We start from the raw sequence: 14,890 nt of genomic DNA, 5'->3' as shown, positions 1-14,890 counted from the left end.
ATGCACTGAGTTATAAACTGTATGACTAAAATATAATTTATTATATTTAAACAGTTAAAAATGTAAGATGAATTAAAACAACCCTGGCCAGGGGACAACACAACATTAATAAAACACAACATTAAAAACCCAGTGGCGTCCGCCACGGTATAAAAGTCACTACAAATTAAAAATCCAGGCAAGCGGTGTAGAAGGGGGAAACCCGGCGGCGTCCTCGCCTTCCTGTCCGTGTTCTCCTCATCTCTTTAAACTTGCTTTTGGTTGATTTTGATTTTTAGGTTTTAGCTTCTGTGAAGCACTTTATCTTGAGAGGTGCTGTATAAATAAAGTTTTACTTTACTTTACTCACCGCGGAAGGTAGAGCACCGTCTCGCAGGCGCCGCCGCCTGACACCATTCACTCTGCCACTGCTGTCTGTCTCTCAGGCCCCCCCTCAAGCCTCCTTCTCTGTGGTCTGCCAGGCCCTCTTATTGGCCTCTGGGACCTCCCAGGTGTGATCAGGTTCATAATCAGGTAGGGGCGGAGTCTTTCCAGGACAAGTCACCAATAAATACCATAAAACATGCAATAAAACTCATAAAAATAAAACAGAGTACAATATTAAAATATTAAAAAAGTAAAACACAGCAAAACATGCACAATAAAACCCCAAGGTAACTTGTCCCTTTCCACCACATGACACATACATTATGTGGAGAGGGTGTGCTCCAACTACACAGGGACTCCTCAGCCTCAAAGTCTATGCCAGGATGCTGGGGAGTCCATCCATTAGTCAAACCTCGGATACAGGAGGAACAATGCGGTTTTTGTCTTGTTGTGGAACACTGGACCAGCTCTTTACCCTCTCAAGGATACTTGAGGGTGCATGGGAGTTTGCCCAACGTGTTTCGTGGACTTGGAGAAGGTATTCGACCGTGTCCCTCAAAGTGTTCTGTGGGAGGTGTTTCAGGAGTACGGGGTCAGTTACTACGAGCCACAGCTGTTGCAAGAGCTTGGCCCACCTAGCAGGCAATAAGTTGGACTCTGCCTTTCATCACTGATTCTATTCATGACTTTTATGAACAGAGTCTCCAGACACAGTTAGGTGGCAGAAGGCTTCGACTGAGGTGGTCCCAGGATCTCTCAATGATGTGGTTCTGTTGGCTTCATCAGGTGGTAACCTCCAGCTCGATACGGAGGTGAAGCAGCAGGAATGAGAATCAGCACCGCCATGGTCCTCACCCAGAAAGGGGGAGGAGTGCCCAGTCTGGGTCGGGGACGAGTTCCTGCCCCAAGTGGAGGAGTTTAAGTATCTCAGGTTCATGCGCCTTAACATTGGTTGCCAACCAAGAAGAGGAAGAAGCTGTGAGCCAGGAGGGAGGGGGTGAGTAGCTCAAATGTGCTGTTAGCATGTTAGCAGAGCGATGCTACTGTGAACTGAGGAGCTATTGTCTTCCAGTTCAGAGCAGAAATGCTTTTGTTAAGAAACTGGCTGTTGTTTCCCCCCCATAATTTTAATTATAAAATTATTATAATTATAAATTATTTCTACTAATGGAATTAGTTTGCTAACAGCAACAGGGATGAGTCAGTGAGTCAGTTGTGCTTGTGAATCATGATTCACGAGTCAGTAAAGTGATTCTCGAGTATTGAACGATTCGTTCACGAATCGAACATCACTAATGTAGTGAGTAGAAGAGGTTCTAGTGATAACACGAGCAGCTGAATTCTGGACAGGAGAGGCAGACAGTATCTAGCGATGCTAACGAGCTCTAGATTTATTTTTGCAATACTTATATATAAAATTATGTTAGTTTGTCCAATTAATTTTAATCCTCTGAAAATATAAGACTAGGTAATAAGAAAGGTGTAATTCTTAAACAGTTAATGCAGTGGTCTTGTTTAACCCTTTGATTACACCTGCACACATGGACCTGACAGTACAGAGCACATACTGGAGAGTAAACCAGTACAATATGATAGAAGACCCAAACTTGAAGGCCATTAAATGTTATGCATTTGTATATTGATGTTCTGTCCCAGTCCTGTTCTAGGACACACAGCTTGATCCCAGCAGACACAGAGGACGGCCCCCAGGTAAAGGCTGAGAGAACGAGAAACTGTTCTCAACCAAACATGATGAAAGAAACAAAAACTAATGTGACAACGTTCAAACAATCAAACTGGTTGTAGAAACAAACGGAAATTAAGCGTGAGCTAACATGATGATAGCTGTGGACATAAGTCTGCTCTCAGCCTGGATCAGAGCATCCAGCTCTGTGACTTTACTCTTGATAACTGACATCATTGCTCACATTTAAAGACTGCAGAAAGTAACAGCTTCAGAAAGGCAACACACACAAGTCAGGATAATAAAGATAGAACTTTATTTTATTAACACTTAATTACCATTACCATAGTGAAGACAAGCGTGGGAGCATTTTGTCCGTGGATGTTTGTCTCACAGTCTGAGCTGTGCACTCAGGTTTCTTCTTTAAGTCTCAGCTCTTGTCAGGTTGCTCCATGTCATCTGCTCTGAAACTGAACGGTTTGTCGTAGCCCATCAGATGGTTGTAGTCGTGCGGGACGGAGAAAATGTCCGGGTTGACCAGGAACCCCACCTGCCCGGCGTAGAAAGTCGTGAACATCTTACTGACAGCCGGGATCCTCACCTGGCTCTGGTGGAACACGCTCCTTTTCTCGGTGAGCAACACGCTGTAGGTGACTGCTGTGTACACGTCTTTGTCTGGGTTGTGGTACAGGCGGATTATGTAACCCTTGGTGATGATGTGAAGCAGGATGGGGGTAAGGAAGGTAAAAAAGCCAATGACTCCACAGAAAGCTGCCTGCAAGGCAAAACTCTGGACTCCGAGTCCAGTTTTCAGGAGTATTTGTGGCACGAGGAAGAGACTGGCTGCACTAGTGCTGTACGAGAACATCTTCACCCCTGCCGAAAAACAAGAGTCACACAACCCGTGTTACTTCCAACAACAGTCCACACGTCCACACGTCCATGTCTAGGTAAAGCATGCTTCACTATCAGAGCCAAAATATAATTCTACATGTCACTAAGGCTACGTTCACTCTGCAGGTCTTGATGCTCAATTCAGATTTTTTGATCAAATCCGATTTTTTTGTCTGCTCGTTCACACTACAAATAAAATGTGACAGCAAACGCGCTCTAGTGTGAACGCTCAAAGCGGCGCAAAAGAAGACGTCACACACAACGCGCTCTGTTTAGACCCAGAGCAACAGTATTGTTTGACTGATGGTCTTAATATAAAGACTTCAGACTTCACGTTTCCCAATTTTTGCTTTAAGTTATTTTGTTATTTACATAATAATGTAAATAACCTAATAATGATCCTTATTGCTGTTTTAGAGGAGCGCTGCTTCAAAGGATAGTTGCAGATTTCTGTCAGAATCTGCAGATTATACAGAACAAATAAAATGTTCACGTTTCTCCAACGTTGTCTTCCCAACAGTTTCACTGGATGGACAGGAAGCGTTCGCGATGTCTTCTCCGGAGCTGATAATTGGCGTCTGTCTTGTGTCAGTGACGTAAAGACGGATTTAATGCGACTTGACCATCAAACAGCAGCTTTCTGAAACATCAGATATGTATCGGATTCAGCACCACATACGAAAGTGACCCAGATCGGATTTGAAAATATCGGATTTGTGCTGTTCACACTGTCACACCATGATCGGATAGATGGTCGCATAGGGTCAAAAAAATCGGATTTGATGCGCTTTCGCCTGCAGTGTGAACGTAGCCTGGGTTACTTTCACAATTCAGTTTTATTAGTGTGCTACTATTGTGAATTACTGTAAAGACCCTACAGAAGACAGACAACCCAAACAAGCGTTCAGATACAGCGAGCAGAAAGAACTCCCTGATAGGAGTCTTCTTCAATGCGTCCCCTCTTCGTCAGCATCTGTGCCAACATTTCCAACACAACAAACAATAGTGTGTATGCACTGTGTATAGAATCAAGGCGTGATCAGCAAAGGTCCTGTAGGAGCTGACCAATCAGAGCAGAGTGGACTTGGTGTCCACCTGGCTGTTTTCTTTTTTTAAATGTTGAATGGATTAAGATTTTAAAATAAATCTCAACAGCTCTTCACCAACAAACTCATCCAGTTACTAACCAAAGTGTTTCAACAGCTTATATAAGTCGATGTAGGGCTGCTCGATTATGGCAAAAATGATAATCACGATTATTTTCACTGAGATCTCGATTATTTGACGATATTCATTTAACAATAACAATGTGTTGAATAATGACTTTAAAGATTGTCAAAAATAATATAAAATAGTGCAAATACTGATAACAGTGCAAATGTTTGCAATATAAAAATAAATGTAAACATCTATGTTTAGTGAAGTTTGCAGTGTTGCTCTGTGGTGCAGCTACGACACTGTAGCAAAGTTTACACACTGTGTCTACTTGATCCACGTCTGACTCATGAACCCATAATGTTTCCACACCACTGAAGTTTTTTTACCTCTTCAACCAACAGCAGTCACTCTCCTCTCCAAATAACTTCTGCTGAGCTTTCCGAGCTTCCCTCGGCTCCTCTTAATCAGCGGTCCCCAACCCCCGGGCCTCGGACCGGTACCGGTCCGTGAGTCATTTGGTACCGGGCCGCGAGAGTTGAGGCTCAGGTGTGAAATGTATAGTTTTCAGGGTTTTTATCGGTTTTCAGCGTTATTTTGTTATCGTTTTTATCGTTTACTCGGTTTTCCTGGGTCTTTTCACGTGTGTTATGAATAAATCTTCTTTTTTTCGGTACTAGTTTTATTTTGTTGTATTTATCCGCGACACCTTAAAGGCCGGTCCATGAAAATATTGTCGGGCATAAACCAGTCCGTGGCGCAAAAAAGGTTGGAGACCTCTGCTCTTAATTGTTGTGACACGTGTTCAAAATGCAGAGGTGCGCTCGATTTGTCACACGGAGCAGCGCGAGAGTAAAGCACGAGGGAGGGGCTAATAATCGGCTCAGTCATTTTTAATGATCGTTGAAAGCCCAGATCATAATCGAGATTAAAATTCAATTAATCGAGCAGCCCTAACTCGATGTCATCGTTTCCTGGAGTAAATGAGGAAATCCTTTCTGACATTAGTCACAATGATGAAACATCCACACCAACTCAAACTTTGCCTAATGAGGGCTTGAAGACGAACACTTTGGAACAAGAGTTTAACTGTGTTTGTTTTTGTCTGCAGGCTTACAGTTATTGGACGCACTGTCACTGAGACCTGTGCTGAACAACAGCTGTTGTTGTTATGATATTTCACAACAAGATGCAAGTGACTGACCCCGAACAGCTAAACCCAGGCTGCCAGTATAAATGAGGTTTCCGTGCTCGGAGGGCGGCGCCGTGGAGATGACACGGGCGGACGGAGCGTGGGACTGCATCTGGTCAAAAACAACAAAAGGAACAAAAAGTGTTTGGCACTGGAGACGATTTTACAACTGCAATTCCTCCAAAAATGGGACGTCGTACAAGATGTAAACCAGAATGCAATGTTTTGCAAAACTCAGAGCCACATATTACATCCAACATAGTACATTTGTGCAATTTCCACAATTTTTTAAAATATATTAATATATATATTAATATATATATATTAATATATATATATATTAATATATATTAATATATATATATATGTATGTATACACACTGCCAGTCAAATGGTTGGACACACCTTCTCATTTAATGTTTTTCTTTATTTTTACAACTTTCTACATTGTAGATACAAACTGAGGACTAAAACATATTTAGAGTTACTTACCATTGTTTTCTTTGCTCCATATATACTTACTTACTTCATATATTTGATGATTCCACCCTTTGCTTTGTTGACAGCGCTGCAAACCGTCGGCCTTCTCTCAGTGAGCTTCCTCACATAGTCACCTGAAATGGTTTCACCTCACAGGTGAGCCTGTCAGGGTTCATCTGTGGACCCCAAACACACCTCCAGGCTGTGTCAGGGCTGACTGACCAAGAAGGAGAGTGATGCAGTGCTGCGCCTCCACAGTCACCTGACATAAACCCAGTGGAGATGGTTTGGGATGAGATGGAGCGCAGAGTGAAGGCAAAGGACCAACAAGTGCTCAGCATCTCTGAACTCCTTCAAGACTGTTGGAAACCGTTTCAGGAGACGACCTCATGAAGCTCATGGAGAGAACGCATATATATACACACATGAAAATATACATAATATATGTTGCTTGATATATTTGATGTCTTCAGGTTGTATCTACAATGTACAAAGTAGTGAAAATAAAGAAAAACCATTAAATAGGAAGGTGTGTCCAAACTTTTGACTGATCGTGTGCACACACACACACACTCTCCATTTAAACATCTGATATATTTGTTGTACTGTCAATAAAACATTTATGACGTATAGAAACCGCCACTTGTCTTTCTGTCCATTTTTTTATTCGAACCTGGATTACAGTTGTGTGTAAATGTTTGGACTTCATTAAAAAGAGCCAAAACACATCAAAGTATTTTCTACAGGCGATGGTCAAATATTTCTAAGAACATAACATAAATCTGTCTGCATTTATTGATGAATGTAGTATCCATGTGCTTTTGTCTGTTATGACCTCTGTAAATGTTCACGTCAGCACAATCTGTCACATGCTGTTACCATCCAGCTGACATTACCCTCCCTGCACCGCCCACGTCACTTTACGGCTCAGCTGACACATTTACGTCACTCCCTCAAAGTGACGCTTAGACTTTCAGAGCAGCGGTGAGCATGTTACTGTAGAAACGCCGGTTAGCTGTTAGCTGTAGCAGCATTGTTACTCATGACATCATCAGCGTAGCTTAAACGTATGCAGTAAAGCGTCACGATGCTGATGCAGCGCTCATGTGACGTATCTATCCGTGAACCTGACGGTTAAATACCTCGTTGAGAGCCAGGAGCCTGGGAGCTAGCTGCTTCCTCCTCACTGCGCGCACACAGCACACGGAGAATGGCGCGGGATGCTGCGCGAAATTAAACCGACTGTTACTGAAAATCCGGGGAAGAGCTCGAGAGCGTAACCGCAGGAAACGCACAGACAGCATCTTTGACTTTTTCTTTACTTTCTTTTCTATTACTGCTAAAAGCGGCTCTGACTCTCTGACCTACGGACTTCACACACGCTGCAAATCTCGCCTCCGTTTCTTCTTCTTCTGTGAGGCTTAATGTGTCTACTGCTGCAGTAGCGCCATCCTGTGGACTGATCTTTGAGTATGTCTCCTTCTTTGTGGTTATCACATCGATGTATTTCCTTTCATAAATTGGTTTGTTGTTCAAATACAGATTTACTAACAAACTGAAGCAGCTTCATGTGTGTTAACACAACACTTCATCACATTCACAGCTTGTTGTCTAACATTCTCAAACGTTTCTCACAGATGCTCTCAGATGTTATTAGCAGTTCTCAATATGCTGATTTGGGTTCAACTGGTCCCCTTTCTTATACGTTTGATACTAATTACTAACTTGATGTTGTTACCACGATCGTGACAGCTTTGACTGGCAGCTGCAGATACAGTACAGCCACCATCCTCTCGCTATCTATCACAGTATCAGGATTTAAAACAGTGTTTACTTTGTTGTTCTTAATTCCGAAAATCCCAGTTCAACATGCAGGCTCTACATTTTCATTTTTTGTCTTCATTTTGTGCACAAGACTGTTCATTTCGGATGATCTGATATCGTCGTGTTGGTGTTGTTCCCAGATCATCATGAAAATGTTGTTCCAGGTTCAACATTGCAAGTGACCAATCACATTATTGTGACGTTATTCTTTTGCGCACCAACCCATTCGTGCATTTATGAAATTCCAATGTTGCAAGAACAATATCAATTCTGCTTAGCGTTTATTAAAGGGTCAGGGTTAGGGTCCGTTGATCGGCGGACAAAGGCGGTTTCTCGCAGCTTAAGTACAGTTTTTCGTTTTACGCCGGTTTTTCCCGAAGTCGCAAAAGTATGACATCACAACATTCTGATTGGTCACTTGCAATGTTGATCCTGGAACAACATTTAGTATGATGATCTGGGAACAACACCAACACGAGGATATCAGATCGTGCGTTCATTTCAGCTTAATCCCTTTTAATCCAGTTATATAGAATTATTTCTCTTTAAAACTGTTTGTTAAGCACAGTTTACTCAATAATATCTCCTTTTTACTAAGTCATACACTTTAAAGTCAGACATTCAGAGATCAGAGTGTCCTGTGTGTCGACTCATTCCTCACACACACACACACACCACGTTTGCGGCGTTTGTGAGGTGGAGACTGCACTACCGCTGAATCGTTGGATGGCCGACAAAACGGCTCTTCCAATGTTTTCAGCTAAATCGCTGGACATGCTGGTAGGGAATCGGTGAAACAGCTCATGGCAGTGAAACGTGACCATGAGAGGAGCGCAGACACACAACCTGACCACGACCGGCGCACTTTAGCGCGGGAGGTTTTCTTGAAGCTTTTATTTTGGTATTTCCGTTGACCCGTACAATAAATTTGCATATTAGCGAAATATTTAGTTTCCCGTAACATTTAGATTTAACATTTAAATTTAAAATTTAAATATAATATTTAGATTTAACATTTAAATTTAAAATTTAAAATTTAAAATTTAAAATTTAAAATTTAAAATTTAAAATTTAGATTTAGCATTTAGCATTTAGCATTTAGAGTTTAGATTTAACATTTAACATTTAGCATTTAGATTTAACATTTAAAATTGTGTTTTAAATATAAAAAGTTACAAATATTTTACTAAATGTTGTAAAAAAATGACTCAAAAAAACATGTTTTTGTAAGATTTTGAGCTAAATGTGGAAAAATGTTGCCGTTAATTTCGGCATGTTTCAGTTTACAAACGGCACCCCATACAAGGCTGTGTGCTCAGTGCACTGTTGTACACCCTCTTCACCTATGACTGTGCCCCTAAAGCAACACCTCCATCATTAAGTTCGCTGTTCAATTCAATTTCAATTCAATTTTATTTATATAGCGCCAAATCACAACAAATGTCGCCTCAAGGCGCTTCATAGATACAGAGAAAAGCCCAACAATCATATGACCCCCTATGAGCAAGCACTTTGGCGACAGTGGGAAGGAAAAACTCCCTTTTAACAGGAAGAAACCTCCGGCAGAACCAGGCTCAGGGAGGGGCGGCCATCTGCTGCGACCGGTTGGGGTGAGAGAAGGAAGACAGGATAAAGACATGCTGTGGAAGAGAGACAGAGATTAATAACAGATACGATTCAATACAGAGAGGTCTGTTAATACATAGTGAGTGAGAAAGGTGACTGGAAAGGAAAAACTCAATGCATCATGGGAATCCCCCGGCAGCCTACATCTATTGCAGCATAACTAAGGGAGGATTCAGGGTCACCTGGTCCAGCCCTAACTATATGCTTTAGCAAAAAGGAAGGTTTTAAGCCTAATCTTAAAAGTAGAGATAGTGTCTGTCTCCTGAATCCAAACTGGAAGCTGGTTCCACAGAAGAGGGGCCTGAAAACTGAAGGCTCTGCCTCCCATTCTACTTTTAAATACTCTAGGAACAACAAGTAGGCCTGCAGAGCGGGAGCGAAGTGCTCTAATAGGGTGATATGGTACTACAAGGTCATTAAGATAAGATGGGGCCTGATTATTTAAGACCTTGTATGTGAGGAGCAGGATTTTGAATTCAATTCTGGATTTAACAGGAAGCCAATGAAGGGAAGCCAAAACAGGAGAAATATGCTCTCTCCTTCTAGTCCCTGTCAGTACTCTTGCTGCAGCATTTTGGATTAACTGAAGGCTTTTCAGTGAGTTTTTTGGACATCCTGATAATAATGAATTGCAGTAGTCCAGCCTGGAAGTAATAAATGCATGAACTAGTTTTTCAGCGTCACTCTGAGACAGGATATTTCTAATTTTAGAGATGTTGCGCAAATGGAAGAACGCAGTCTTACATATTTGTTTAATATGTGCGTTGAAGGACATATCCTGGTCAAAAATGACTCCAAGGTTCCTCACAGTGTTACTGGAGGCCAAGGTAATGCCATCCAGAGTAAGAATCTGGTTAGATACCATATTTCTAAGCTTTTCAGCGCCGAGTACAATGACCTCAGTTTTATCTGAGTTAAGAAGCAGAAAGTTAGTGGCCATCCAAGTCTTTATGTCTTTAAGACATTCCTGCAGTTTAACTAATTGGTGTGTGTTATCTGGCTTCATGGACAGATAGAGCTGGGTGTCATCTGCATAGCAGTGAAAATGTATGCTATGTCTTCTAATGATGCTGCCTAGGGGAAGCATGTATAATGTAAACAGAATTGGTCCTAGCACTGAACCCTGTGGAACTCCATAATTAACCTCAGTGTGTGAAGAGGACTCTCCATTTACATGCACAAATTGGAGTCTATTAGATAGATATGATACAAACCACTGCAGTGCAATACCTGTAATACCTACAGCATGTTCTAATCGCTCTAATAGAATATTATGGTCAACAGTATCGAATGCTGCACTAAGGTCAAGAAGGACAAGCACAGAGATGAGTCCACTGTCAGAGGCCATAAGAAGATCATTTGTAACCTTCAATAAAGCTGTTTCTGTGCTGTGATGAACTCTGAAACCTGACTGAAACTCTTCAAATAAACCATTCCTCTGCAGATGATCTGTTAGCTGTTTGACAACTACTCTTTCAAGGATTTTTGATATGAAAGGAAGGTTGGAGATTGGCCTATAATTAGCTAAGACTGCTGGGTCTAGAGATGGCTTTTTGAGTAAAGGTTTAACTGCAGCCACCTTGAAGGCCTGTGGTACATAGCCGATTATTAGAGATAGGTTGATCATATATAAGATCGAAGAATTAATCAATGGCAGGACTTCTTTGAGCAGTTTTGTAGGAATGGGGTCTAAAAGACACGTTGATGGTTTGGAGGAAGTAATTATTGAAGTTAACTCAGAAAGATCGATTGGAAAAAAAGAGTCTAACTTAACATCAATGGAACTAAGAGTAGCTGTAGATAATATTACATCTGTGGGATGATTATTGGTAATTTTTTCTCTAATGATAAAAATTTTATTTGTGAAGAAGTTCATGAAGTCATCACTAGTTAACGTTAAAGGGATGGTTGGCTCAACAGAGCTCTGACTTTTTGTCAGCCTGGCTACAGTGCTGAAGAGAAACCTGGGGTTGTTCTTATTTTCTTCAATCAGTGATGAGTAGTAAGCTGTTCTGGCTTTGCGGAGGGCTTTCTTATAAAGCAACAAACTATTTCTCCAGGCTAAATGATGATCCTCTAAATTTGTGACACGCCATTTCCTCTCCAGATTACGAGTCATCTGCTTTAGGGTACGTGTTTGAGAATTATACCACGAGGTCAGGTACTTCTGATTAGAGACCTTAGTTTTCACTGGAGCTACAGTATCCAGAGTCGTACGTAGTGAGGAGGTGAAATTATTAACAAGATAATCGACCTCTGTTGGGGTAGCGTTCAGATAGCTGCTCTGCTCTGTGTTGGTACAGGGCATTGACGATGATAACAGTGGCTGGATTATATTCTTAAACTTAGTTACAGCGCTTTCAGAAAGACATCTACTTTGATAAAGTCCACTCTCCACTGCTGCGTAATCAATTATTGTAAATGTAAATGTTATCAAGAAATGATCAGACAGGAGAGGGTTTTCAGGAAACACTGTTAAATGTTCAGTTTCTATGCCATATGTTAAAACAAGATCTAGAGTGTGATTAAAGTGGTGGGTGGGTTCTTTTACATTTTGAGAGAAACCAATTGAGTCTAACAACAGATTAAATGCCATGTTGAGGCTGTCATTTTTAGCATCTACATGGATGTTAAAATCACCCACAATAATTATTTTATCTGAGCTCAGAACTAAATTAGATATAAAGTCTGAGAAATCAGACAGAAACTCTGTGTAAGGCCCAGGTGGACGATAGATGATAACAAGTAAGACTGGTTTCTGAGTTTCACAGCTGGGGTGGACAATGCTAAGCATCAGGCTTTCAAATGAATTAAAAGTCTGTCTTGGTCTTTCATTAATTAATAGACTGGTGTGAAAAATTGCTGCCACACCACCCCCTCGACCTGTGCTTCGAGATTTCTGGTAGTTAGAATGACTCGGGGGTGTTGATTCATTTAAACTAACATAATCATCCTGCTGCAACCAGGTTTCTGTAAGGCAGAGTAAATCAATTTGTTGATCAATTATTAAGTCATGTACTAACAGAGACTTGGAGGAGAGAGACCTAATATTTAATAATCCACATTTCACTGTTTTACTCTTTGGTTCAGATGTGGATACTGTATTGTTCTTTCTTTGTGATTGTTTAAGTTGTTTGTTGCTGGTTTTTAGTTTGTTTTTTGTCTTTTTGGAAGCTGACACAGTCTCTATGGAGATGGGTTTTTGGGGGGGTAGCAGGAGGAGAGAAGCTGCAGAGAGGCGTGTAAGACTGCAACTCTGGAAGCAACCCAGGAAGCAACTCTGCTTCCTGGTCCCAACTCTGGATAGTCATGTTTTGAGGGGTTTAATAAATTTGTCGATATTTCTAGAAATGAGAGCTGCTCCATCCAAAGTGGGATGGATGCCATCTCTCCTAACAAGACCAGGTTTCCTCCAGAAGGTTTGCCAATTATCTATGAAGCCCACATCGTTTCTGGGACACCACTCAGACAGCCAGCAATTTAAGGAGAACATGCGGCTAAACATGTCACTCCTGGTCTGATTGGGGAGGGGACCAGAGAAAACTACAGAGTCCGACATTGTTTTGGCAAAGTTACACACCGATTCAATATTGATTTTAGTGACCTCCGATTGGCGTAACCGGGTGTCATTACTGCCGACGTGAATTATGATTTTATTGAATTTACGTTTACCCTTAGCCAGCAGTTTTAAATTTCCTTCAATGTCGCCTGCTCTGGCCCCTGGAAGACAATTGACTATGGTTGCCGGTGTCTCTAGCTTCACATGTCTGAGAACAGAGTCACCAATTACCAGAGTTTGACCCCCGGCGGGTGTGTCACCGAGTGGGGAAAAACGGTTAGACACATGAACGGGTTGGTGGTGTACCTGGGGCTTCTGTTTAGGACTACGCTTCCTTCTCACCGTTACCCAGCCTTTCCCCAGCTGCTTGGGGTCTGCCGGGGAACAGCTAGCGGGGCCTACGCTATCTTCGGCTGCACCAGCTACAGGGGCCTGGCTAGCTAAGGGTGAGAGCAGGGTGCAAAGCCGAGTCTCCAATTCAGTAATCCTGGCCTCCAGAGCTGCAAATATGCTACATTTGTTACAGATATCATTACTGCTAAAGGAGGCCGAGGAGTAACTAAACATCTGACACAATGAGCAAGAAAGTGCAGAAGGGACAGGTGAAGTAGCCATGGTGCTAACGGGTCGGCTACGAGCTAAGCTAGCGAAACAGTACAGAGACAGTGAGTGAATACTATAAATTAGGTAGTGAGTACACAGAAAGTGTGCTTCGGATGAAGCACGTGAAGATTATACTGTGAAAAAAGAATGTATTTAAAAGTTGTTAATTAAACTGCTAAGCAAATAAGCTACTCAGAAACACCACTGTGTTTGAGCAGGAACAGGAAGCGATACTATACCACAGAGCGAGCGAGCGAACACCAAGTGACAGCGCCACCGACAGGAAAACGCAAGGAAACACAGCCATGAGGGAGGAGGAGCTGTTGTAATAGTAATTTTACAATGTATGTTGAAGGGATATTACTGCCCTCTGTTGGTGTGTCTGTGCATTACATGCAATAAAAGGTGTTCGTTAAAAACATCAAACGCAACCATCGTTGGCCTGATCACTGCTGGAGAGGAGACGGCTTACAGGGAAGAGATGGCTCAGCTGGTGTCCTGGAGCCTGGAAAATAGTCTCTCCTTAAATGCTGAGAGGACTAAGGAGATGATTACTGACACAAGAATGAGGAAAGACCAGCACGCCCCACTATGCATTAACAGGACTCAGGTGGGTGAAGACATTCAAACTCCTCGGCACCCACATCAGTGAGTATCTCACCTGGACTCATAACACACGGTAGATCATCAAATAGGCTCAACAACGACTCTTCTTCCTAAGGAAGCTGAGAAAATGTGGACTCACCTCAAAACTTCTCAGTAACGTTTACAGATGCACAGTGGAGAGTATCCTGACAAACTCCATCATAGTGTGGTACAGGAACAGCACCACTCAGGACAGGAAGGCTCTCCAGCGTGTCGGCACAACTCATCTGTGGAGTACCACTCCCACCACTACAGGACACTTACAACACTCCTACCATCTAGCAGACGCTACAGGAGTGTGAAAGCAAGGACACCCAGACTAAAAAACAGTTTCTATCCACAGGTCATCAGGCTACTGAATCACTGACTATGTCGAACTGTTTATCCATAACTGTAAATTTGCACTTTTGCACACTTATACACAACATAATACAACATAATACAACTGTAATTACCCCTAACCTGTAAATTTGCAATTCTGTACATATCTCTACATATACACTGTTGGGATTAAGTAATTTGCAGTGCCTCAATAATGCTATACTTTTTATTAATAAGTGTTATAACGTTATATAGTGTAGTATTAAGTGGACACAGCCCTGAAAAATAAAGGCATGAGACCATGTGTCCTTGTCCTGTAGACTCTCGCTCACACTTTCCTGGGAAAATGTACATAAGAAGGGACCATCTATAGTGGAAAGTTACTGAGACACTGTTGTTCAGACTAGAATGAGAGAGCTTCTGGAATAAAACTGTTAAGCGTGCGTCACCATTTTGAGATCCGCGGCAACGTGTCATGCAGGACGCATCTCCCTTCTAGAAGTGAAAGAGAAATAAAGTGTTAAATGGTCTACTGAGCAGT

General features: G+C 41.9%; 1 protein-coding gene across 1 annotated transcript; it reads right to left on the bottom strand.

Moving 5' to 3' along the window:
• Nucleotides 1-2,343: 2,343 nt before the first annotated feature.
• On the bottom strand, nucleotides 2,344-7,223 carry tmem70 (transmembrane protein 70). Its single transcript, XM_085141513.1, has 3 exons — nucleotides 6,914-7,223; nucleotides 5,304-5,403; nucleotides 2,344-2,926 (listed from the first exon to the last, which is right to left on the bottom strand). The coding sequence occupies exons 1-3, from the start codon at nucleotides 7,073-7,075 to the stop codon at nucleotides 2,481-2,483; spliced, it is 708 nt and encodes a 235-aa protein (XP_084997639.1). The 5' UTR covers nucleotides 7,076-7,223; the 3' UTR covers nucleotides 2,344-2,480.
• Nucleotides 7,224-14,890: the final 7,667 nt, after the last annotated feature.

Source organism: Neolamprologus multifasciatus, chromosome 18 (assembly GCF_963576455.1).
Source record: "Neolamprologus multifasciatus chromosome 18, fNeoMul1.2, whole genome shotgun sequence".
Taxonomy (NCBI): domain Eukaryota; kingdom Metazoa; phylum Chordata; class Actinopteri; order Cichliformes; family Cichlidae; genus Neolamprologus; species Neolamprologus multifasciatus.
The sequence above is the reverse complement of the archived record's forward strand: the minus strand, read 5'-3'. Positions and strand labels throughout refer to the sequence as shown.

Coding starts and splice junctions, on each gene's coding strand:
- tmem70 (XM_085141513.1), bottom strand. CDS start 7,075: ATGCTGTCTGTGCGTTTCCTGCGGTTACGCTCTCGAGCTCTTCCCCGG. Junction 5,404..6,913: donor GGCTCCTGGCTCTCAACGAG/GTATTTAACCGT, acceptor GTTTTTGACCAG/ATGCAGTCCCACGCTCCGTC. Junction 2,927..5,303: donor CCTGGGTTTAGCTGTTCGGG/GTCAGTCACTTG, acceptor GTTTTTCGGCAG/GGGTGAAGATGTTCTCGTAC.